Here is a 21,539-nt window from a genome sequence, read left to right on the forward strand (position 1 = left end):
GAATGTAATAGGTTCGAATAGGGAATGTATGGGAAAGCATGGGTGCATGATGGATTTTCAGGAATTTTAGGTTTTAGGTTCGACTATGGAAAGGAATGGAAGAATGGGCAGCAACACGAATGGAGGGAATTTGCGCCCACAAAAACTCGGGAGGTGAAGACTCATCAGATGGAAATTGTGAAGCTACGCCCATGAAAACTTGGCAAGATTCTTGGAAGAAACATCATCATCTTGTGTTGCTGATTGATGGGAAATGTAATGGACACACATATGTATATCTGGTTAGCTGATTATTGGACTATTTGGTTATCATAAATGATGGGTTATCATATATGATTAAAAAAAGGAAGGAATGTTAATGCTGGCCAGATTGGAGAGGCTAGGACTTTAAAATGGGGTAAAAGCTTCAGGGCTGCTGGGAGATTTGGTCAATTTGGAATCGCTCTCTGCAGAACTGGAACAAGCTGCGGAGTGGTGCCAGTTTGTCTAGAGCCTAGATACAAGCTGCAGGAAAAGAATAAGAACATCTGCAGACCTTGTCAATTAGGTGCAAAATGCATAGAATGGATTGGATTCTGAAATGGGAGGGAGAGGAGCCTGAGGTTGTGGTACATATAGGTACCAACGACATAGGTAAAAAAAGAGAAGAGGTCCTGAAAGAAGAATTTAGGGAGTTAGGTAGAGAGTTAAGGAGAAGGACTGCAAAGGTAACAATCTCAGGATTACTGCCTGTGCCACGCGACAGTGAGAGTAGGAATGGAGCGAGGTGGAGGATAAATGAGTGGATGAGGGACTGGTGCAGTGGGTATGGATTCAAGTTTCTGGATCATTGGGACCTCTTTTGGGGAAGGTGCGACCTGTACAGAGAGGATGGGTTGCACTTGAACTCGAGGAGGACCAATATCCTGGCGGGGAGATTTGCAAAGGCTACTGGGGAGACTTTAAACTAGTATGATTGGGGGGAGGGACTCAAATTGGGAAAGCTAGGAGTCAGTGTGTGAGGCAGGAGGCAGAGAATGGTAGCACTCTGACCCAAAATGTAGGGGAGAGAGAAGAAAAAGACAATAAACAGAGAATAAGAGAGGGTGGGTTTCTTAAATGTGTATATTTTAATGCTAGGAGCATTGTAAAAAAGGTGGATGAACTTAAAGCCTGGATTGACACCTGGAAGTATGATGTTGTGGCGATCAGTGAAACATGGTTGCAGGAGGGCTGTGATTGGAAACTAAATATTCCAGGATTTCGTTGCTTCAGGTGTGATAGAATTGGAGGGGCAAGAGGTGGAGGTGTTGCATTGCTTATCAGGGAAGATATTACAGCAGTGCTTTGGCAGGATAGATTAGAGGGCTCGTCTAGGGAGGCTATTTGGGTGGAACTGAGAAATGGGAAAGGGGTAGCAACACTTATAGGGGTGTATTATAGACCGCCAAATGGGGAGCGAGAATTGGAAGAGCAAATATGTAAGGAGATTGCAGATATTAGTAGTAAGCACAAGGTAGTGATTGTGGGAGATTTCAATTTTCCACACATAGACTGGGAAACACATTCTGTAAATGGGCAGGATGGGTTGGAGTTTGTAAAATGTGTGCAGGATAGTTTTTTACAGCAATACATAGAAGTACCTACTAGAGAAGGGGCGGTGCTGGACCTCCTGTTAGGAAATGAGACGGGTCAGGTGGCAGAGGTATGCGTTGGGGAACAGTTCGGGACCAGTGATCACAATACCATTAGTTTCAATATAATTATGGAGAGGGTCAGAACTGGACATAGGGTTGAGATTTTTGATTGGAGAAAGGCTAACTTTTAGGAGATGCGAAAGGATTTAAAAGGAGTAAATTGGGACAGTTTGTTTTATGGGAAAGATGTGGAAGAGAAATGGAGGACATTTAAAGATGAAATTTTAAGAGTATAGAATCTTTATGTCCCTGTTCGGTTGAAAGGAAATAGTAAAAATTGGAAAGAGCCATGGTTTTCAAGGGAAATTGGACACAGTTCGGAAAAAGAGAGATATCTACAATAATTATAGGCAGCGGAGTAAATGAGGTGCCTGAGGAGTATAAAGAATGTAAAAAGAGTCTTAAGAAAGAAATTAGAAAAGCTAAAAGAAGATATGAGGTTGCTTTGGCAAGTAAGGTGAAAGTAAATCCAAAGGGTTTCTACAGCTATATTAATAGCAAAAGGATAACGAGGGATAAAATTGGTCCATTAGAGAATCAGAGTGGACAGCTATCTGCAGAGCCAAAAGAGATGGGGGAGATATTGAACAATTTATTTTCTTCGGTATTCACCAAGGAGAAGGATATTGAATTATGTGAGGTAAGGGAAACAAGTAGAGTAGCTATGGAAACTATGAGATTCAAAGAAGAGGAAGTACTGACACTTTTAAGAAATATAAAAGTGGATAAGTCTCCAGGTCTGGACAGGATATTCCATAGGACATTGAGGGAAGTTAGTGTAGAAATAGCAGGGGCTATGACAGAAATATTTCAAATGTCATTAGAAACGGCAATAGTGCCGGAGGATTGGCGTATTGCGCATGTTGTTCCATTGTTTAAGAAGGGGTCTAAGAGTAAACCTAGCAATTATAGACCTGTTAGTTTGACGTCAGTGGTGGGCAAATTAATGGAAAGGATACTTAGAGATAATATATATAAGCATCTGGATAAACAGGGCCTGATTAGGAGCAGTCAACATGGATTTGTGCCTGGAAGGTCATGTTTGACTAAACCTTGAATTTTATGAAGAGGTTACTAGGGAAATTGACGAGGGTAAAGCAGTGGATGTTGTCTATATGGACTTTAGTAAGGCCTTTGACAAGGTTCCTCATGGAAGGTTGGTTAAGAAGGTTCAACTGTTGGGTATAAATGCTGGAGTAGCAAGATGGATTCAACAGTGGCTGAATGGGAGACGCCAGAGGGTAATGGTGGATGGCTGTTTGTCGGGTTGGAGGCAGGTGACTAGTGGGGTGCCTCAGGGATCTGTGTTGGGTCCTTTGTTGTTTGTCATGTACATCAATGATCTGGATGAAGGTGTGGTAAATTGGATTAGTAAGTATGCAGATGATACCAAGATAGGGGGTGTTGTGGATAATGAAGAGGATTTCCAAAGTCTACAGAGTGATTTAGGCCATTTGTAAGAATGGGCTGAAAGATGGCAGATGGAGTTTAATGCTGATAAATGTGAGGTGCTACACCTTGGCATGACAAATCAAAATAGGACGTACATGGTAAATGGTAGGGAATTGAAGAATGCAGTTGAACAGAGGGATCTGGGAATAACCGTGCATAGTTCCTTGAAGGTGGAATCTCATATAGATAGGGTGGTAAAGAAAGCTTTTGGTATGCTAGCCTTTATAAACCAGAGCATTGAGTATAGAAGCTGGGATGTAATGTTAAAATTGTACAAGGCATTGGTGAGACCAAATCTGGAGTATGGTGTACAATTTTGGTCGCCCAATTATAGGAAGGATGTCAACAAAATAGAGAGAGTACAGAGGAGATTTACTAGAATGTTGCCTGGGTTTCAGCAACTAAGTTACAGAGAAAGGTTAAACAAGTTAGAACTGTATTCTTTGGAGCACAGAAGGTTAAGGGGGGACTTGATAGAGGTCTTTAAAATGATGAGAGGGATAGACAGAGTTGACGTGGATAAGCTTTTCCCACTGAGAGTAGGGAAGATTCAAACAAGGGGACATGACTTGAGAATTAAGGGACAGAAGTTTAGGGGTAACATGAGGGGGAACTTCTTTACTCAGAGAGTGGTGGCTGTGTGGAATGAGCTTCCCGTGAAGGTGGTGGAGGCAGGTTCGTTTTTATCATTTAAAAATAAATTGGATAGTTATATGGACGGGAAAGGAATGGAGGGTTATGGTCTGAGCGCAGGTATATGGGACTAGGGGAGAATACGTGTTCGGCACGGACTAGAAGGGTCGAGATGGCCTGTTTCCGTGCTGTAATTGTTATATGGTTATATGGTTATATGGATGACTGCAAATCAGACATACACCTTGTAAATAATTGTAAATTATTGTAAATAATGTTGCAGAGTTCTACTTAGCCGAATGTTGACTGGGTGAGGTATTGAGCCTTGTCTGGGTTTCTTGCAGATCAGGGTAAATGTTGCTAAGTTGGCTTCCTTGAGAAGTCCTGTTTGAAGACAATGTATTAAGCTGCTGTATTATTGGGTTAGGGAATTGTCTGTTATGTTTGGGGTAAATCGATATCTGTCATTGGATTGTTCAGAGACCATCCCCATGTGGTTCGGCTCCTCAAGGTCATGGGACCTATAAAAGTCCGCTGCCACAACGTCCAGCGTCGATCTTCTAGAATAGAATATAGAATAGAATAGAATAGCCTTTTATTGTCATCCAGACCGAAGTCTGAACGAAATTTAAGCAGTCATACATATAATACAATACAATAAAAAACAACAATAAACACATATTAACATCCACCACAGTGAGTCCACCCAACATCTCCTCACTGTGATGGAGGCAAAAGTCTTAGGGCTGCAGTCTCTTCCCTCCTCTTCTCCTTCTGCGCTGAGGCGATACCCCCCGGGCGATGTTAAAACCTGTCCTCGCGGCTCAAACACCGCGGCCCGGGGTAGTCGAAGCTGCCGCTCACCAGACCTGCTGACGCAGCCGCTGGCCCGCGGCCGAACCCCCGGTCTCAGGCCACCACCACCAGAACTGCCGTCCCAGCCCCCGGAGCACCGTTCCAGCCCCGAGCCGGATCGCCCTCACGTGAGTACTGCCACCGTCTCAGCCTCGCGCCAGGCCGCCGCTCCTCCCTCGGGCCAGGCCGCCCCGACCGGGCGCCGCTCCTCCCTCGCGCCAGGCCGCCCCGACCGGGCACCGCTCCTCCCTCAGGCTGGGCCGCCCCGACCGGGCACCGCTCCTCCCTCAGGCTGGGCCGCCCCGACTGGGCGCCGCTCCTCCCTCAGGCCGGGCCGCCCCGACCGGGCGCCGCTCCTCCCTCGGGCTGGGAACGCCGTACCTCCCCGAGCTCGGCTACTCCGACGGGAGCACCGTTCCTTCCTCGGGCCGGCCGTCACAGCCCCTCACGAAAGCCCTGTTCCAGCCCCGAGCCGGGCCGTCCTCACGGGAGCGAGCTCAGTGCGAGTCCTGGCGGGCTCTGCCTCCTGAGCCTCGAGGTCGCCAGCTCCGCCATTAGGCCTCAGCGCAGACGGAGGCAGAGAAGGGGAATACGACAAAAAAGTCGCATTCCCCCGCAGGGAGAGACAGCAAGCCCCGTTTCAACCCCCCCCCCCCCCAAAACACAAACTAAAAACCAAAACTAGACTAACCAAAACGAAAATAAACAACCCAAAAACACAAAACAAACAGGACTGCCGGAGAGCCGCTGCAGCCAGAGCCGCGCCGCCACTAGGGACTATTCTGGGACAGGGCTTGGGACTGCGTGACCTTCTGGAGTGTCTCTGTTTGACCGAAGCCTAGAGGGCTTGAACAGGAGATACGAGGATACGAGGGCTTGAACAGGAGATATGAGGCTGGCCGTCTTCGAGCTGTGGCGGCGTTCGGGCGCTCCAGTGGCAGCTGCATGACTCGGTGCTCCGGTGAGGGCGGCACGGTGCGGGGCTGGGACGGTGCTCCGGTGAGGGCGGCCTGGCGCGGGACTGAGACGATGCTGGCTGAGACGCTCCGGTGAGGGCGGCCTGGTGCGGGGCTGGGACGGTGCTCCAGTGAGGGCGGCCTGGCGCGGGACTGAGACGGTGCTGGCTGAGACGCTCCGGTGGCAGCAGCACGACTCGGGGCTGGCACGGCGCTCCCGTGAGGGCGGCCCGGCGCGGGGCTGAGGCGGTGCTCCGGTGGCTGAGGCGGCCCGGCACGGGGCTGAGGCAGTGCTCCGGTGGCTGAGGCGGCCCGGCGCGGTGCTGTGATGGTGCACCGGTAGCTGAGGTGGCGTTCTGGCGGCGGCGACCTGAATCCGGGGTTCGGCTGCGGGCCAGTGGACGACATCGTCGGGAGCTCGTAGGTCACAGGCTGGTGCCTGTTTTCCGGAGCTGCGTCCGCTGGACTGGAGGGCGGCAGCTTCGACCACCCCGGGCCGCGGAGCTTGAACCGGCCCGTTCGCGGAACTCGGTGAGCCGCGGGACTGATTACCATCGCCCGGTGGGGTGTCGCCTCAGCGCAGAGGAGGGAAGAGACTGCAGCCCTAAGATTTTTGCCTCCATCACAGTGGGGAGGTGCCTGGTGAATTCACTGTGGTGGATGTTAATTTGTGTCTATTGTGTGTTTTGTTGTTATTATTACATGTATGGCTGCAGGCAACGATATTTCGTTCAGACTGAAAGGTCTGAATGACAAATAAAGGATCTAAGTCTAAGGATCAAACCCACGGTGGTCAGGTACAGTGGTGGGAACTGTAATTGTGTTTTGTTAAAATAAAGATTAGTTGTTCAAGTGCTTGATTCAGTGGTTTGTGACTGAAACTAGACTGGGGGGAAGCTTAGAACGAGCAATTTACATGTATGGAACAAGCTGCCAGGTTTGGGAGGGTTATAGACCAAGCTCAGGCAAGTGGGACTAGGGTAGCTGGGACATTGTTGACCGGTGTGGGCAAATTGGGCTGAATGCCTGTTTCCACACTGTATTAATCTATGACTATGACTCTATGACACAAAATCACCAGGGACATTCCACCAAAAATTGGGTGAGCTGTGAGATCCAGAAAAAAAGTTGTTATGGGTAAAAAGTGATTGGCAACTGGCCTGCAGAGGTTTGTGCAGGTGGTACAGAGTTGGCAGTGGGGGATTGAGTCTGTAGAATTGTGCAAATGAAGATTACCCGTGTGATCCCTGGCCTTGTGGCATCTTTAAGAAACCAAAATCAAGAATTCCTTCAGTTCAGCATTCAATGGCTGGTGCAACTGAGACTGAAATGTCCACTCATTTGTTTTTAAAATTACAATTAGGCATGCAACTTAATTTGAATATTTAGAGTGTTCTTTCCAATACCCCCTGCCAGTCCTGGGAAGGTACTTGTCACCCATTGTGAAGGGTGTTCCTGGAAAGTGAATAAGACAAACTCATCGAGTCTTTCCTCTGATATTTTCCCAGCCCAGAGGAAAGAAATCCTCTCTTCACAATTTCTACACTCAAATCTATCTAAACTTGCACACGGTCTAAATAATATGGACCATCAGTTGATTTTTTTCGCAGATTAACTGAGCAATCTTCAGAGTTCATATTTCATACATTTTAGATATCATGTCAACAAAATGCTTAAACCCAAATTGTTATCTCTGTCTACCTATCAGTGATAGTTTTGCTGGTTCAATGTTGCTCTTTTGATTGATTAATTCAATGATATTTTATTACCACATGTGACATTTCACAGTGAAATTCTTTGATTTACGCTACACAACATATGCAAAAACCTGCTATGTTTAGGGTGCCGCCAAAGTTACAAAGTGTTCAATATAGTCCCTCATGGCCTTCACCCGCACCGGTGTTGAGTAAATCACACATACTTACGGATTTGGTACTACAGTATTAATTGAGTAATGTATACAACACACAGCAGCATATTAATTTGTTAATTTGTATGGTACAGATCCACATCTCCCTTCACCGGGAAGAATGCCGGGGTCCCAGGCGGTGGGAGCACTGGGGACTCGGGGGACAAACACAGCGAGGCAGGCGAGCGGGGCACCAAGCATGGTGGTGAGGGAGCTGGAGACACAACCAGGGGTGGGTCTGCAGCTGCAGGTTGTGTGGGAAGAGAAAGTCCGTCAGTAGATAGGTAGATCGGATGTGGAGCTTTAGGATACGAGACAGCAGGACGTGGTTCCTTCACAGGAAGGAGATGTTGACTGTTGCGTCTGTAGACCCCTCAGCCTGCACTCACCAGGTATGAATGTGGCTCTTTTGCGGGACAGTGGATGACACCCAAATGGCTATAGCCCTTGTTGTTTTGAGGGCGAACGACTTGGCCACTGGAGAGGGGTGTAAGTGGTTTGCTGGATTTATCAAAAAATCGCTTTTGGGTATCGCGTTTCAGTTGCCATTGTTTCTGGACAGCAAGTGGTGAAGGAACCTGTGGCTGCAGTAGTTGTTTGGGCACAGGCAGTGCAGCACGAGTCTGTCGGGACATCAGGCGTTGGGCAGGAGACCCCAGTATTGGGTCACGGGCGATGTTTCTCAGGTTGAGTTGATCCAGGTAGACATTGGATTTAGCAAGGTGTGAGCGCTCCATCAATTGCATGCCGCTCCTGACAGCTCATTCTGCAAGTCTGTTTGATAGTGGGAATTCTGGACTGTTAGTGATGTGGTGAAGTTGAGCAAAGTTTTAAAATCATTGGCTGCTGTTATCTGACAAGAGATGTGCGGGGGTCACCGTGTACGGCGAAATGGCGTACCAGCTTTTGGATTACTGCAGCAGATGTTGGGCTTTGGAGCAGGTAGATTTCGAACCAGCCCGAATACGAGTCAACGAAAACCAAATACTGTTTGCCATGCCACTCGAATATGTCAGTAGCAACCATGGACCAAGGCAGAGGAGGAACAGGATGTGAGAGCAGGAGATGCCTCTGTTTGTGTGGCATCAGGCTGTTGCAGATAGCACAGGCTTCAACTTTCTCACGCTTGTGTTGAGGCCAGCAGCAGCAGCAGCATGAATGGGTTTGTTCAGAATAGTGACCAAATTCAGTCATTGCGGGACAGCAAAACATGCTGTTTGCCTGGAATATGGTTGCTTCCACGGTGGGGTGACCGCTGTGGACTGCATCCAATATTTGTCCCATAGGCAGTTGGGATGACTGCCTTGTGAACCTTGATTACGACACCGTCGTGCAGCACCAGTTCGTCGGGGACTAGGTAGTATGGGCGAATAGGAAGTGGGGCGCGATATTGTTTATCCGGCCAGCCATGCTGGATGACTGAAGACAGTAGCTGTAAAGTGTTATCTGCAGCCATTTGCTCTCCCAGGTCGCTTAGGCATTCTGTAGGGATGTACAACACCATCATTACTGTGAACTGGACATTTTGAGACGGCTGTTGTTCGCAAGTTTTTCATGGGGCTCTTGATAGCGTGTCAGCCAGATGCATGTTCTTGCCCCTTTCGCAGACAAGTGTGAGATCGAAACTCTGTAGCTGCATCATCATGCGTGGCAGACGAGCAGCAGCAGCATGAATGGGTTTGTTCAGTATAGTGACCAAAAGTTGGTGGTCTGTTTCAACAACCACGGTCTTCCCAAAAATAAAGTCCTTGAATTTTGTGCAGGCAAAAGCCACGGCTAGTTCGATCTGGGCGTATCGCTGTTTCGTCGCAGACAAGGTATGGGAGGCGTAAGCAATAGGTCTGCAGCCTCCCTCGACTGAATTCTGGAGGTAAACAGCTCCTAGTCCATATTGGGAGGCATCACACGTAAGTGTCACCGGTAGTTTTAAATCAAAATAAGCGAGGGTGGGAGCACTGGACAATTGTAACTTAAGGATTTTGAACGCCATCTGGTGTTGTGGATACCAAGACCATGCAGTGCCTTTGTGAGTCAGTTGTCGCAGGGGGGCAGATATTTCACTGAGGTTGGGAATGAATTTCCCCAAGTAGTTAATCATCCCCAAGAATCTCTGTAAACTTGTTACGTCAGTGGGGACTGGCATCACTTTGATGGCAATGATCTTGGAGGGGTCCGGTCTGAGTCCGTCACTGGTGAATACGTGTCCGACATACTGGACCTCCTTGACACGGAATCTGCACTTCAAAGGGTTGGGTTTGAGGTGGATGTCAATTGTATGGTCCAGTACTTTTTTTTAATTGGCATCGTGTTCAGTCATGTTGCGTCCAGCAACGAGAATGTCGTTGACAATTATGGCACAAGGATATCCCTCAAATAATTGTTCCATTGTATGCTGAAATACTTCGCTAGCAGAGTTGAGGCCAAAGGGCATCTGCAGGAACTTGTAACGGCCAAAGGAGGTGCCGAATGTGGTGAGTTTGGACGAGTCGGGGTCCTGCGGGATCTGCCAGAATGAGCTTTTGGCATCCAGTACAGAAAACACAGAAGCAATGCCTAGCTGAGCAGCAACTTCCTCCACCGTGCGCATCGGGTAGTGCGGGCATTTGATCGCAGTGTTCAGATCTCGGGAGTTGATACAAATTCGGATTTCTACTTTGTTTTTTTTGTTGCGACCACCATGGTGGAAACCCAGTCAGATGGGTTGGTAACCATGGCAATGACACCCAGGGACACCATCCACTGGAGCTCATTGTGCACTCTGTCATGCATAGCATATGGAATGCGGTGTGGTGCTCTTACCACAGGTAAGACATTTGCATCGGTGACGATATTGTACTAGATGGGTAGCTGCCCAAGCTTTTCATCAAAAAGGTCCTTGTTCTGCGAAAGTATCTGCTGGGTGGAGCCATCGGCAGGAGATATTTGATGGACGGCTGGCCCGAAAGTTACCAGTCCTAGGTCCTGGCATGCGTTAATGCCAAGCAGAGTTGCAACTTTCCCATGAGCAATATAAAAGTTCAGCTTGTGAGCTTGTGACGCTGGGCGGCACTGCAGCTCAGCTTTTCCAACTGGGTGCACCTACCCTCCTCCATAGGCTAACAAAGTAGCCGATGTGTTTACAATACGTTCGATATTCTTGACTCGTGTAAATTCGGACAATGACATGACGTTACATTTGGCCCCAGTGTCGATCTTTACAACAGTAATGGTATTGTTGACAAAAAGTGAAACTTCAGGGTCGAGGCTCTTGTTAGTGGAATCAACCAGAGAGTGTATGTTATGTCTGTTATCATCAGGCTCAGAGAATATCTGGAGGAGGTGCTGGTAGCTTCTGGTACTCGTTATCAGAATCTTCTTGTTTTAACAGGTGCACAGGCTGCCGTGGAACTGAGCAGTTCCCACAGGTTCAACAGCATTTAATTAAATGATTTCTTCTTTTGCAAAAGTGGCATAATTTACCAAAGGCAAGGCACAATTCGCAATCAGCGGGGTGTGACCCGCCACTGTTAGAACACTTTTCAATAAATCTGTGAGATTGTCGAGATGTGGCGGGCCGTCTCGGAGCGGAGACGGCGTTCCGGCTTTCGGCGGCGGCGACATCACCACGGAGGTCCGCTGGACTGGAGGGCAGCATCTCCGTCCTGGATCAATCGCCTCAGCGCAGAGGGAGAACAAGGAGGGAAGAGACGGAGACTAAGACTTTGCCTCCATCACAGTGAGGATGTGCTTGGTGAACTCACTGTGGTGGATGTTTAATTTGTGTTTATTGTATGTTTTGTTATTATTGATGCTGTGTATGACTGCAGGCAACATAATTTCGTACAGACCGAAAGGTCTGAATGACAATAAAGGAATCTAATCTAATGATGTATTGAGCTGTGAGCGCTGGGTGCGGTAGGAGGTGTCGGTAGCATCAACATGGTATGAGGAATGTGGTTCTGGCCCCATTGATTTAGTGTGAGACTCTGTGAGTTCAGCAATGCGGCAAGCATGTTCAGCTCAGACCAGGGTTAGTTCAGTATCATGGAGTAATTCATCACGTACTTTGTCACTGAGGATTCCACCCACCAGTCTGTCATGGACGGGTTCATCACACAGATTCCCAAAATGGCAGCGTGCAGCAATATGTTTTAGAGTGCTGATATAAGTCTCCACAGGTTCTCCTTGTAGCTGATTTCAAGCCAAATATTTAGTAAGTTCCAGTACGGAGTTAGTGCGAAGGTCACATAACTGTCTGAATTTGGTGATCAGAACTTCAGGATCATCTAAATTTTCAGCAGGTACCACGATCTGATTGTTGTGATCCAGAACTGCAGGAGCAAGGTCAAAGTGCTCTGCTCGTTTGATAGCTTCTAGGCCAGCAATGTTGAGAAGGATAGACGTACGGTGGTCTGGTGGAATGTTGCTATGAGCAGCATGAATGTAAAAGTTAAAGTTGCGCTCGAAAATCCACGAATATTCAGCGAGGTCTGAGTCAAAAATCAGAGGATCAAGTTTATGGAATGAAATGGCCGTAGCAACATGAGATATGGGACAAAATAGGTGAAATAAAGCACTGGAAAGAAAATAAATGCCGATATACGTAAATGCGGCGGAAATAGGCCTAAGAAAGGTCTTGACCCGAATCTTTGCCTATTTCCTTCGCTCCATAGATGCTGCCTCACCCGCTGTGTTTCTCCAGCATTTTTGTCTACTTAAACGCAGAGTTGGTTGAACATGTCTGACACTGCGTTGGATATATCACACATACTCACGGATCTGGTACAACAGTATTTATTGAGTAACGTGTACAACACACAGCAGCATGTTAATTCTACCATGCTGCATCACCAACTAACAGCACATGTCGTGTTGCGATAATATGAATGGTGTAGTAGTAGGCGGAGTTTATAAAAATAAAGCACTACATTGATTAGTAAGTAAGGTAACCAATCTACAACCGGGTCCCTCTGATCTCTCGGCGCCCCCCCCCCCCCCCCCCACACCAATTCCCACTTTGTTCTCATTGGGCCCCCCATGGCAGGTCCCTCTTTGTTCTGGGCACCCCCGCCCCCCATACTGGGTCCCTTTTTGTTCTTTGGCAGTAAATCCCCATTATTTTCTCAATTTAAAGCTCAGAAATAATGAAGTGAAAAATAGAATACATCTTGAGTAATTCATGCCAGTGAGAAAACCAAACCTCAGTCTTATGCAGAGTGAAATTACTTTGAACAATAAATAATACATTATAGTTTTTATTTGACTTTATTAGTTCTTTCTAATGGAAAAAATCTTTGAAGGCAAAATTTAATTATAGGCTATCCATTGTCCAATGGATAAAATATTAGAACGTATGGTATACAGATATGAAAACCGAAGTCTTACTCAATCATTTTTGTGTTATCATTACATTGCTAAAATTGACCAGTAATAGGAAATCAAGTAGTGTTCCATTCCAAATGAATTGTTACTTGAGAATGAAGGAATATGTTGAGAAGATTGAGTTCATCTGCAATGTTATCATAAATGAATAGTTTGTTATTATGATGTCAACTCACTTGCAGATGAAGAATAGGCTTGTAGGTATGATAACAAATAATCCCCCTGAAATCCTATTTCACTAAGTGTTTTGAAAATAATTGAAGAAGGAAAAAGGGATAAATTCAGTCAGACGAGATGGCTGGATTTGATTAAAACACATATATGCTTACAGCTGAACTTGTGTTTCTCTCATATATTTTACAGCTTCACTCAAATGCAGATAAAGGAGATGGATTGGTCAAATACATCCTTTCAGGGGAAGGAGCTGGCTCCATATTTGTTATTGATGACAGCACAGGGGACATTCATGCAACGAAAAGTCTGGATCGTGAACAGAGGGTACATTACATTCTGCACGCTCAAGCCTTGGACAGGAAAACAAACAAGCCTCTGGAGCCGGAGTCTGAGTTTATCATCAAGGTGCAAGATATAAATGATAATGCACCAGCTTTTTTGGAGGGTCCTTACTCTGCCTCTGTCCCTGAAATGTCTGAAGTTGGTAAGCTTCTAATTAAATCAATTGTGCATTGCTTGATTGCATTTTATCATATCTTGAGAGAACCAGTTGATTCTATTTATTTTTTGCACTTTAATTCTCTGCGAACCTTCAGCATATTAACTAAATGAATATTTACTAATTAAGTATAATTTAACGTAATTAGAATTTGAGATAGTTTATACTATATGCTGTCCATGAAGAGAATGGATGTGGCTAAGAATACCAAGTATTCATCGTTATTTGTATTAGTTACATATAATATTTCCAGGTCTCTTGTACTTCAATCATCCCAAGCATGATGATGAAAGGCTTTTCAATCTAGAACATCAAAGATGTCCTCTTTCTTTAGTAAATGTGGTTTCCTCCCTGCTGTCATAGATGGATCCCTCACCTGCATCTCCACTGTGACTTGCAGTTCTATTCTCGCTCCCCCTCCCCAAAACAGAACAAAGGTACAGTTCGCCTTGTCTTTACCTTTCATCTCACAAGCCTCCACATCCAACAGATCATTCTCTGACATTTCCGTCATCTTCAATGTGACCAAATCACCAGTCACATATTCCCATCCCCACCCCTTTGGGGAATAAAACACATCATGGCTATGAATTTCCTTGAAAACACTCCACCATCATAACTCTATCAGAGAAGGAGGCATGTAAATGAAAATCAAGAATCAAGTCAAAAAAGTGTTTAATACTCATATGCGCCATCAATAGACCAATGAACTTCTTATTGCTGCAGTTTCACAGGCCCATTAATGCAATAACACACTGATGAAGATATAATAATCAGTAATACCATAAATTAATAACCATAATACCAGGTAGCTATAAGAATTAGTTTATTATTGTCACATGTACCGAGGAGGTACAGAGAAAAGCTTTGTTTTGCATGGTATGCAAAGAGATCAGATATACGATACATAGATATGATCATCTCAAACATAATAGATGGAGCAAAGGGGAAGATACAGAGTGCAGAAAATAGTTCTCAGCATTGTAGCGCATTATAGCACATTAGTTTAGTTTACTTCAGAGATACAGCGCTGAAATAGGCCCTTCGGCCCACCGAGTCCGCACCGACCAGCAATCCAATACAATACAATTCAATTTATTGTCATTTGGACCCCTTGAGGTCCAAACGAAATGTCGTTTCTGCAGCCATACATTACAAAACAAAAAGACCCGAGACACAACACAGTTTACACAAACATCCATCACATCGTTGTGATGGAAGGCAAAAAAAACTTATCTCTCCACTGCACTCTCCCCCTCCGATGTCAGAGTCAGAGTCAAAGTCAAAGCCCCTGGCTGGCGATGGCGATTGTCCCGCGGCCATTAAAGCCACGCCGGGTGATGCAAGGTCGTGCACCGGGTCTTGGTGTTAGAGCCCCCTGTCGTGCGCTCGCAAAGTCCCGCGGCCATTCCAAGCCGCGCGGGGCGATGGTGCAAGGCCCCGCTCAGGTGCTCTTCAACCCCGCAACTCGGGCGGGAGAAGTCGCCGTTGCGGAAGCCCCGAAAAGCGGTCTCCCAGCAGGGACTCACGGGCTCCCAGTGCCGCTGTCCGCCAAACCCGCAGTTGCAGTCTCCGAACCTCCGGAGGTCGGGTCACAGCAGCGCTCCACCACAGCTCCACCCGCTCCGGACTCAGCCAGCTCCGCGACGGTGAGTAGTTGGCAGCTCCGTGACTGGAGCCCCAGGTCGTTCCTGTTGGAGGCCGCTCCACGTTGCAGCCCCAACGACAACGGAGACCCGACAAAGAAAAGGTTGGGTCTCCTGTGCAGGGGAAAGATTTTAAAGTTACCCCCTCCACCCACCCCACCCCCACCCCCCCCCCCCCACACACATACCCCAAAAAAACAAAAAACAAAAACTGCATAAAAACGAGACAAAAAATAATAAAACACAGACGGACTGCAGAGGCCGCTGCTGACGAGAGTCGCACCGCCCACCTAGCGATGGCGATTGTCCCGTGGCCATTAAAGCCACACCGGGTGATGCAAAGTCGCGCACCGGGTCTTGGTGTTAGATCCCCCGCACATTAACACTACCCTACACACGCACTAGGGACAATTTATATTTATACCATGCCAATTAACCTACAAATTGTACGTCTTTGGAGTGTGGGTGGAAACCAAAAATATTGGAGTAAACCCACGCGGTCACGGGGAGAACATACAAACTCCATACAGACAGCGTCCGTAGTCGGGATCGAACCCGGGTCTCTAGCGCTGTAAATGCTGTAAGGCAGCAAATCTACCACTGCGCCACCGTGCCACCACAAAGTCCAATGTCCTCAATGGGGTCGAGTTGAATTGAACAGGACCCAAACTTAATGAAGGACCATTCAAAAGCCTGATAATGGACAGGAAGAAGTTGTTCCTGAATCTGGTGGTGTGCACTTTCAAGCTTTTATACCATCTGCTGATTTGGAGCAAGGAGAAGAAGGAATGGGTGGCTCAATTATTATGATTATGTTATGTTAGCTGCTTTGATTACGTTAGCTGTTTTTCTGAGGCAGCATGAAGTGTAGATCGAGTCCATGGGAGGTATTTCATACCCACCACAATACTGGATGCAGGCCGGTATTTTACATCCCATGTATTGTGTGTCCCTGGTCACACTGTGTACGTTTGAATGACACAAAGTGCTGGAGTAATTCAACTGGTCAGGCAGCATCTCAGGAGATCATGGTAGGTGATGTTTTAGGTCAGGACCCTGAAGGATTCACCTATCCATGTTTTTCAGAGATGTTGCCTGACCCGCTAAGTCTTTTTTCTTTCATTGTAAACCAGCATCTGCAGTTCCTTGTGTCTTCATGTGTATGTATGAGTTGCCCTGAAAGTCTTTTACCATAGGGATCCTTTGAGACACTGAGGTCTAACGTCCATGCAGTGTTCCACAATGAATGTTGAATGGACAAGGATATAATTCCATGCAACCCAAACCAAAAATAAACATTAAGGTTGTAATTTGACTAAAAGTACAAGATCAAATGTTCCAAGTCATGTAACACAACTCATCATTTGGTTTCAGAAACATTCATTAATTTGTTGCAGAATACTGGGGGGGGAAACAGAACGATACCATTTAATTCCAGGCAGTTTAAATCCAGGCAGTGACAGTCCAATGTATCTGTGTTGCCTCCTTGCCAAGACTAATTTATATTTCCTGTCATTTGGAAACATCCATACAGCTCTCCAAAAACAAAAGTACCATTGACCATCTGAAGTTTACAAATGTAGCCAATCATTTTTGCTCCCTTAATTACAATGTTTATATATATTTTTTTAACTTCCACTTTGGTAAAGTTTAGAATTGACTTTAGTTTAATTATTGAATTTTGAAACATATTTAAGATGCCGAAGTCTCTCCAATTTTAAGTTACATATTCTGATAAAGTCTTTGCTTCTTGAATTTGATTTTTTCTTGGTCGCTTGGAGGGAAACACTCTTGGTCAATTTTGTTATCCATTTCCTTATTGCCCAGCTCATCAATCCTGGACATTATCAGATCATCTTATATTCATTTGAATAATTTGACTTTTTTTTTCATCTCTTTTAACATGCCCACTTTGGTCTAATTGAATTTCATGTTTTTCCTTTTCCATTTTTTTCATGCATTTGCATTCATCATGACTGAGCGCCATTTCTTGTTTCACTTTGGCTGGCACTTCAACTGTTACCATTTGGGAGAGGACCACAAATAGCAAATTGTGGTTTTGCCCGCTTTATGCAGGAATCCTAACCTACGCAGGACTATGTTTGCAATGCTACAATACAGAGGGTGGTACGACCTTTGAAAGATCAAATAACTTAATCTGTCCCAAGGTCTAGTTCACCAAAGAACTCTCACTGATTTGAACATGTTTATACTGTGGCAAATGGCTGGTGTTTGAGATTTTTATATGCTAGAAATATGTGCCTGGTGGGGCAAGTGGGGAGGGGGGACAGAGCAGGTATTTAATTTGTTCTACATTTTTGTATGAATAATTATCAAGTCGACATTATTGTCATTTGTACAAGTACAATGATAAACCTGCTTGCAGCAACATCACAGGAACAGACTCAGCCAACACACAAAACAGTCATAGTCATACAGAAGATAGACACAAAATGCTGGTGTCACTCAGTGGGACAGGCATCATCTCTGTAGAGAAGGAATGGGTGACGTTTCAGGTCGAGACCCTTCTTCAGACAGAAGGGACTCAACTTGAAACGTCACCCATTATTTCTGTCCAGAGATGCTGCATGTCCCACTGAGTTACTCCAGCATTTTGTCATAAAGTCATAGTGATAGGAGCTGAATTAGGCCATTTGTCCTATCAAGTCTACTGCATCATTCAATCATGGCTGATCTATCTTTCCCTCTGAACACCCTTCTCTTGCCTTCTCCCCATAACCTCTGACACCTATACTAATCAAGATTCTCTCTCTGCCTTAAAAATATTCACTGACTTGGCCTCCACAGCCTTCTGTGGCAAACAATTCCACAAATTCACCACCCTCTGACTAAAGAAATTTCTCCTCATCACCTTCCTAAAAGAACGTACTTTAATTCTGACCTCTAGTCCTTGACTCTCCCACTAATGGAAACATCCTCTCCACATCTACTCTATCCAAGCCTTTCACTATTCTGTCTGTTTCAATGAGGTCCCTTCTCATTCTTCTAAACTCCAGCAAGTACAGGTCCAGTGCCAGTAAACGCTCATCATAGGTTAACCTACTCATTCCTGGGATCTTTCTTGTCAACCTCCTCTGAACCCTCTCCTTTGTGTCTGTCTTTGGTTTAAACCAGCATCCACAGTTCCTTCCAACACATGTAGTCATATAACATGGAAATAGGCCCTTCGGCCTAACTTGCCTATGCCGACCTAGATGCCCCATCTACACTAGTCCCATCACACACACTTTGTGTTTTAATGCTCTCATAATGAATATTTTTCGTCCTTTTATGTATTCATCCTCAAATTCTGGTAGATGTTTGTTCATTCACTGAAAGCAAGAAAAAAAAAAACAAATTACTGACTAAAGAAATCTTTAGTCTCAATAAATATGCTTGAATTGTTGCACCTTATGAACAGAATGAAACAACTGAACTGAACCTTGGCTTCTTTCTATGCAGTGCCTCAGCCATAACTTCACACTCAGACTTCAGATTTCTAATGTGTGAAGTATTAATGAATCGGAATTGTTGTTGACTTCACTTTGGGAAAATTGAATTAAAGATCTAACATAAGGCCTTCACAATTACTTAATGTTCTGAAATGGCAATGAAGAATTTTGTTGAAGTGTGGTCATCGGGAACTTTAATAAGATTAGAAAAACAAAAATCACCTCAAAGTCATGAACGGATCTAGGAATTTGCATCGTTTTCCATGACATCAAAATTTAAGTTTCAGTGACATAAACTACAATCCAATAAACTGATCACTGTGAAACCAGGTCCAGCACGTTTCCCATCAAATGAAGTATATAATAACGCATGTCGCAGTGAAAGCAAAGATGCAAAATAACTTTGAAAAAAAGTTAATTCCCAGTCAATTGAAATAAATTATTTTACATTCACATTACGTAGGATGTCCTCTCTTTCCAATCGACTAACGTCGTTGCAATGAATTTTGAATGCTGTCTTTTATTTTGTACTAACAACCAATGATGAATATCCAGGTGAACTCATTTTGACTTGCAATATAATGTTTTCTACATCCTAGAAATAATCCTTTGGTTCTTCCACGTGATCTGAGATTGTTTCAAGCTACAATAGGTTTTAATTTAGAAAAATATTCTTTCTTTCTTTTAAAATCTTTTTATTAGCTTTTTTTTTCCAAAAACAAAAACAAAACCAAAACAAAAAGAATAATGATAAACATAACAAATGATATTGATACATAGGGATCAGGATTGCATTAATAACAGGCATAACCTAAATATGAGTCCAGTGTCAAAATACACATTGAATATAGACCTCCCGGTCTCTATGTAAATATAGTTAAATGTTTAAAAGAAAACATATATTTAAAAAGAAAAGATAAAAAGAAAAAAAGAGAAAAAAGGAAGAAACAAAACCCCCCTAAACAAGAAAATGAAAAAAGATAAAAAGAAAAGCAAAACAGAATCTGAGCTGCAAAGAATTTCAACCATTTATGTCCCTGTTTGTCATCAAGTCCGTTCCACCATATAAAGGTAAAATAATTTTTATAACAGTTGGAGAGGGAACAATTTATGTTGTGTGAAAATGTTGAATAAATCTTCCCCAAGTCGTATCAAATTTAACCAAGGGTTCAACAATGTAACTCCTGATTTTATCTAAATTTAAACATGGTATCGTTTCAGGCTACCAATGGAGTATGATCGGAGGGTTAGAGTCTTTCCATTTAAATAAAATAGATCTTCTGGCGATTAATGTGGTAAAAGCAATCAGCCGATGGGTGGAACAGGACAAATGAATAGAATCTAACATTGGTAGCCCAAAAATTGCAGTAATAGGATGAGGTTTTAAATCAATACCTAAAACTACAGAAATAGTATCAAAGATTTATTTCCAATATTTTTCCAAAAGTGGGCAGGACCAAAACATATGGGTCAGTGAGGCCACTTAAGAGTTACATCTGTCACAGGTAGGATTTATATGACCATAAAAACGAGCTAACTTATCTTTCGACATATGAACTCTGTGAACCACCTTGAATTGTATCAGAGCGTGTCTTGCACACATTGAGGAAGCATTAACTAATTGAAGAATCCTCTCCCATTTCTCTATAGATAGAGAAATTTGGAGTTCTTTCCCAGTCATTCTTAATTTTATCAAATACTAGACCAAGTGCAGACACGTTGGGTCTGTTCCCCCAATGTGCGGTTGTGGGGGGGGAGGCGGCATGCAGCGTCACACACACTAACTATCTCCCCCCCCCCCGCACTCATGCTAATTACCCCCTTGATATTATTTTAATATTATTAATTTGCTCCTTTTACCCCATAACCACCCTATCTACTGATGCATTGCCCCCAACTTGCAGTCACATCTAGAATGTGGGGGGAGGGGGGGGTAGAGAGTGAGGGCAGAGAGAGAAGGGGCAGAGACACAGAGAGAGGGGCAAGAGGGAGAGGGGGTGGCGAGGAGGAGAAGAGGGAGGGTGGGTGAGAGGGGAAAGGTGGGGTGGAGGGGAGGAGAGAGAGAGGGTGAGAGTGAGGGGGAGAGAGGGGGGGAGAGGTGAGGGGAGGGGGGCAGAGGGGAGGGGGAGAGGTGAGGGGAGGGGGAGAAGTGAGGGGAGGGGGAGAGTTGGGGAGCAGGGTAGGGTGGAGGGAAGGGGGTAGCGGTGTGTGGAGGGAGGGGGGTTTAGGGGAGGGACAGGTGGGGGAGGGGATGGAGGGGAGGAGTGGGAGAAAAAGAGGGGAGAAAGAGAGAGGGGCGGTGAGGAGAGGGGGGGAGAGGAGAGGAGAGGGTTGAGGACAGGGGGGGAGGAGAGGGGGGGAAGAGGAGAGGGGGGGCGAGGAGAGGGGGGCAGAGAGGGGGGTGGAGAGGGGGGGTGAGGAGAGGGGGGAGTGTGGGGGTGTGCTGAGAGGGGGTGAGGTGAGGGGAGGGGGAGAGGTGGGGAGCAGGGAGGAGGAGGGGGTGGAGGGAAGGGGGTAAGGGTGTGTGGAGGGGAGGGGGGTTTAGGGGAGGGACGGTGGGGGAGGGGATGGAGGGGAGGAGGGGGAGAAAAAGAGGGGAGAGAGAGAGGGGGGAGTGGAGAGGAGAGGATGGGGAAGAGGAGGGGGGGAGAGGATGGGGAAGAGGAGGGGGGGAGAGGAGGGGGGAGAGGAGAGGGGGGGAGAGGAGAGGGGGGGAGAGGAGAGGGAGGGAGGGGAGAGGGGGGGAGAGGAGAGGGGGGAGAGGAGAGGGGTGAGAGGAGAGGGGGGGAGAGGAGGGGGGGGGGTGAAGAGATGGGGGAGAGGAGAGAGGGGGGAGAGAGAGTGCCTTTTTATTTCAACCCAAACCCCCCAAACAACCATTTGCAGGCAGTGCTTTTTTACTTTAACCATATATTCATTTTCAAAC

The 21,539-nt window shown here is 45.7% G+C and overlaps 1 protein-coding gene across 4 annotated transcripts in view; it reads left to right on the forward strand.

The window, feature by feature from the left end:
• Positions 1–21,539, forward strand: part of LOC116990944 (cadherin-18-like) — a 794,245-nt gene that overhangs the window by 562,526 nt on the left and 210,180 nt on the right. For all 4 annotated transcript variants that reach the window (XM_033049123.1, XM_033049131.1, XM_033049142.1 and 1 more), the window contains one exon: positions 13,206–13,500. In XM_033049123.1, the coding sequence (XP_032905014.1) occupies positions 13,206–13,500 (295 nt within the window). The remainder of the gene's footprint in view (positions 1–13,205; positions 13,501–21,539) is intronic.

Source organism: Amblyraja radiata, chromosome 2, assembly GCF_010909765.2.
Source record: "Amblyraja radiata isolate CabotCenter1 chromosome 2, sAmbRad1.1.pri, whole genome shotgun sequence".
In the NCBI taxonomy this organism is placed as follows: Eukaryota; Metazoa; Chordata; class Chondrichthyes; order Rajiformes; family Rajidae; genus Amblyraja; species Amblyraja radiata.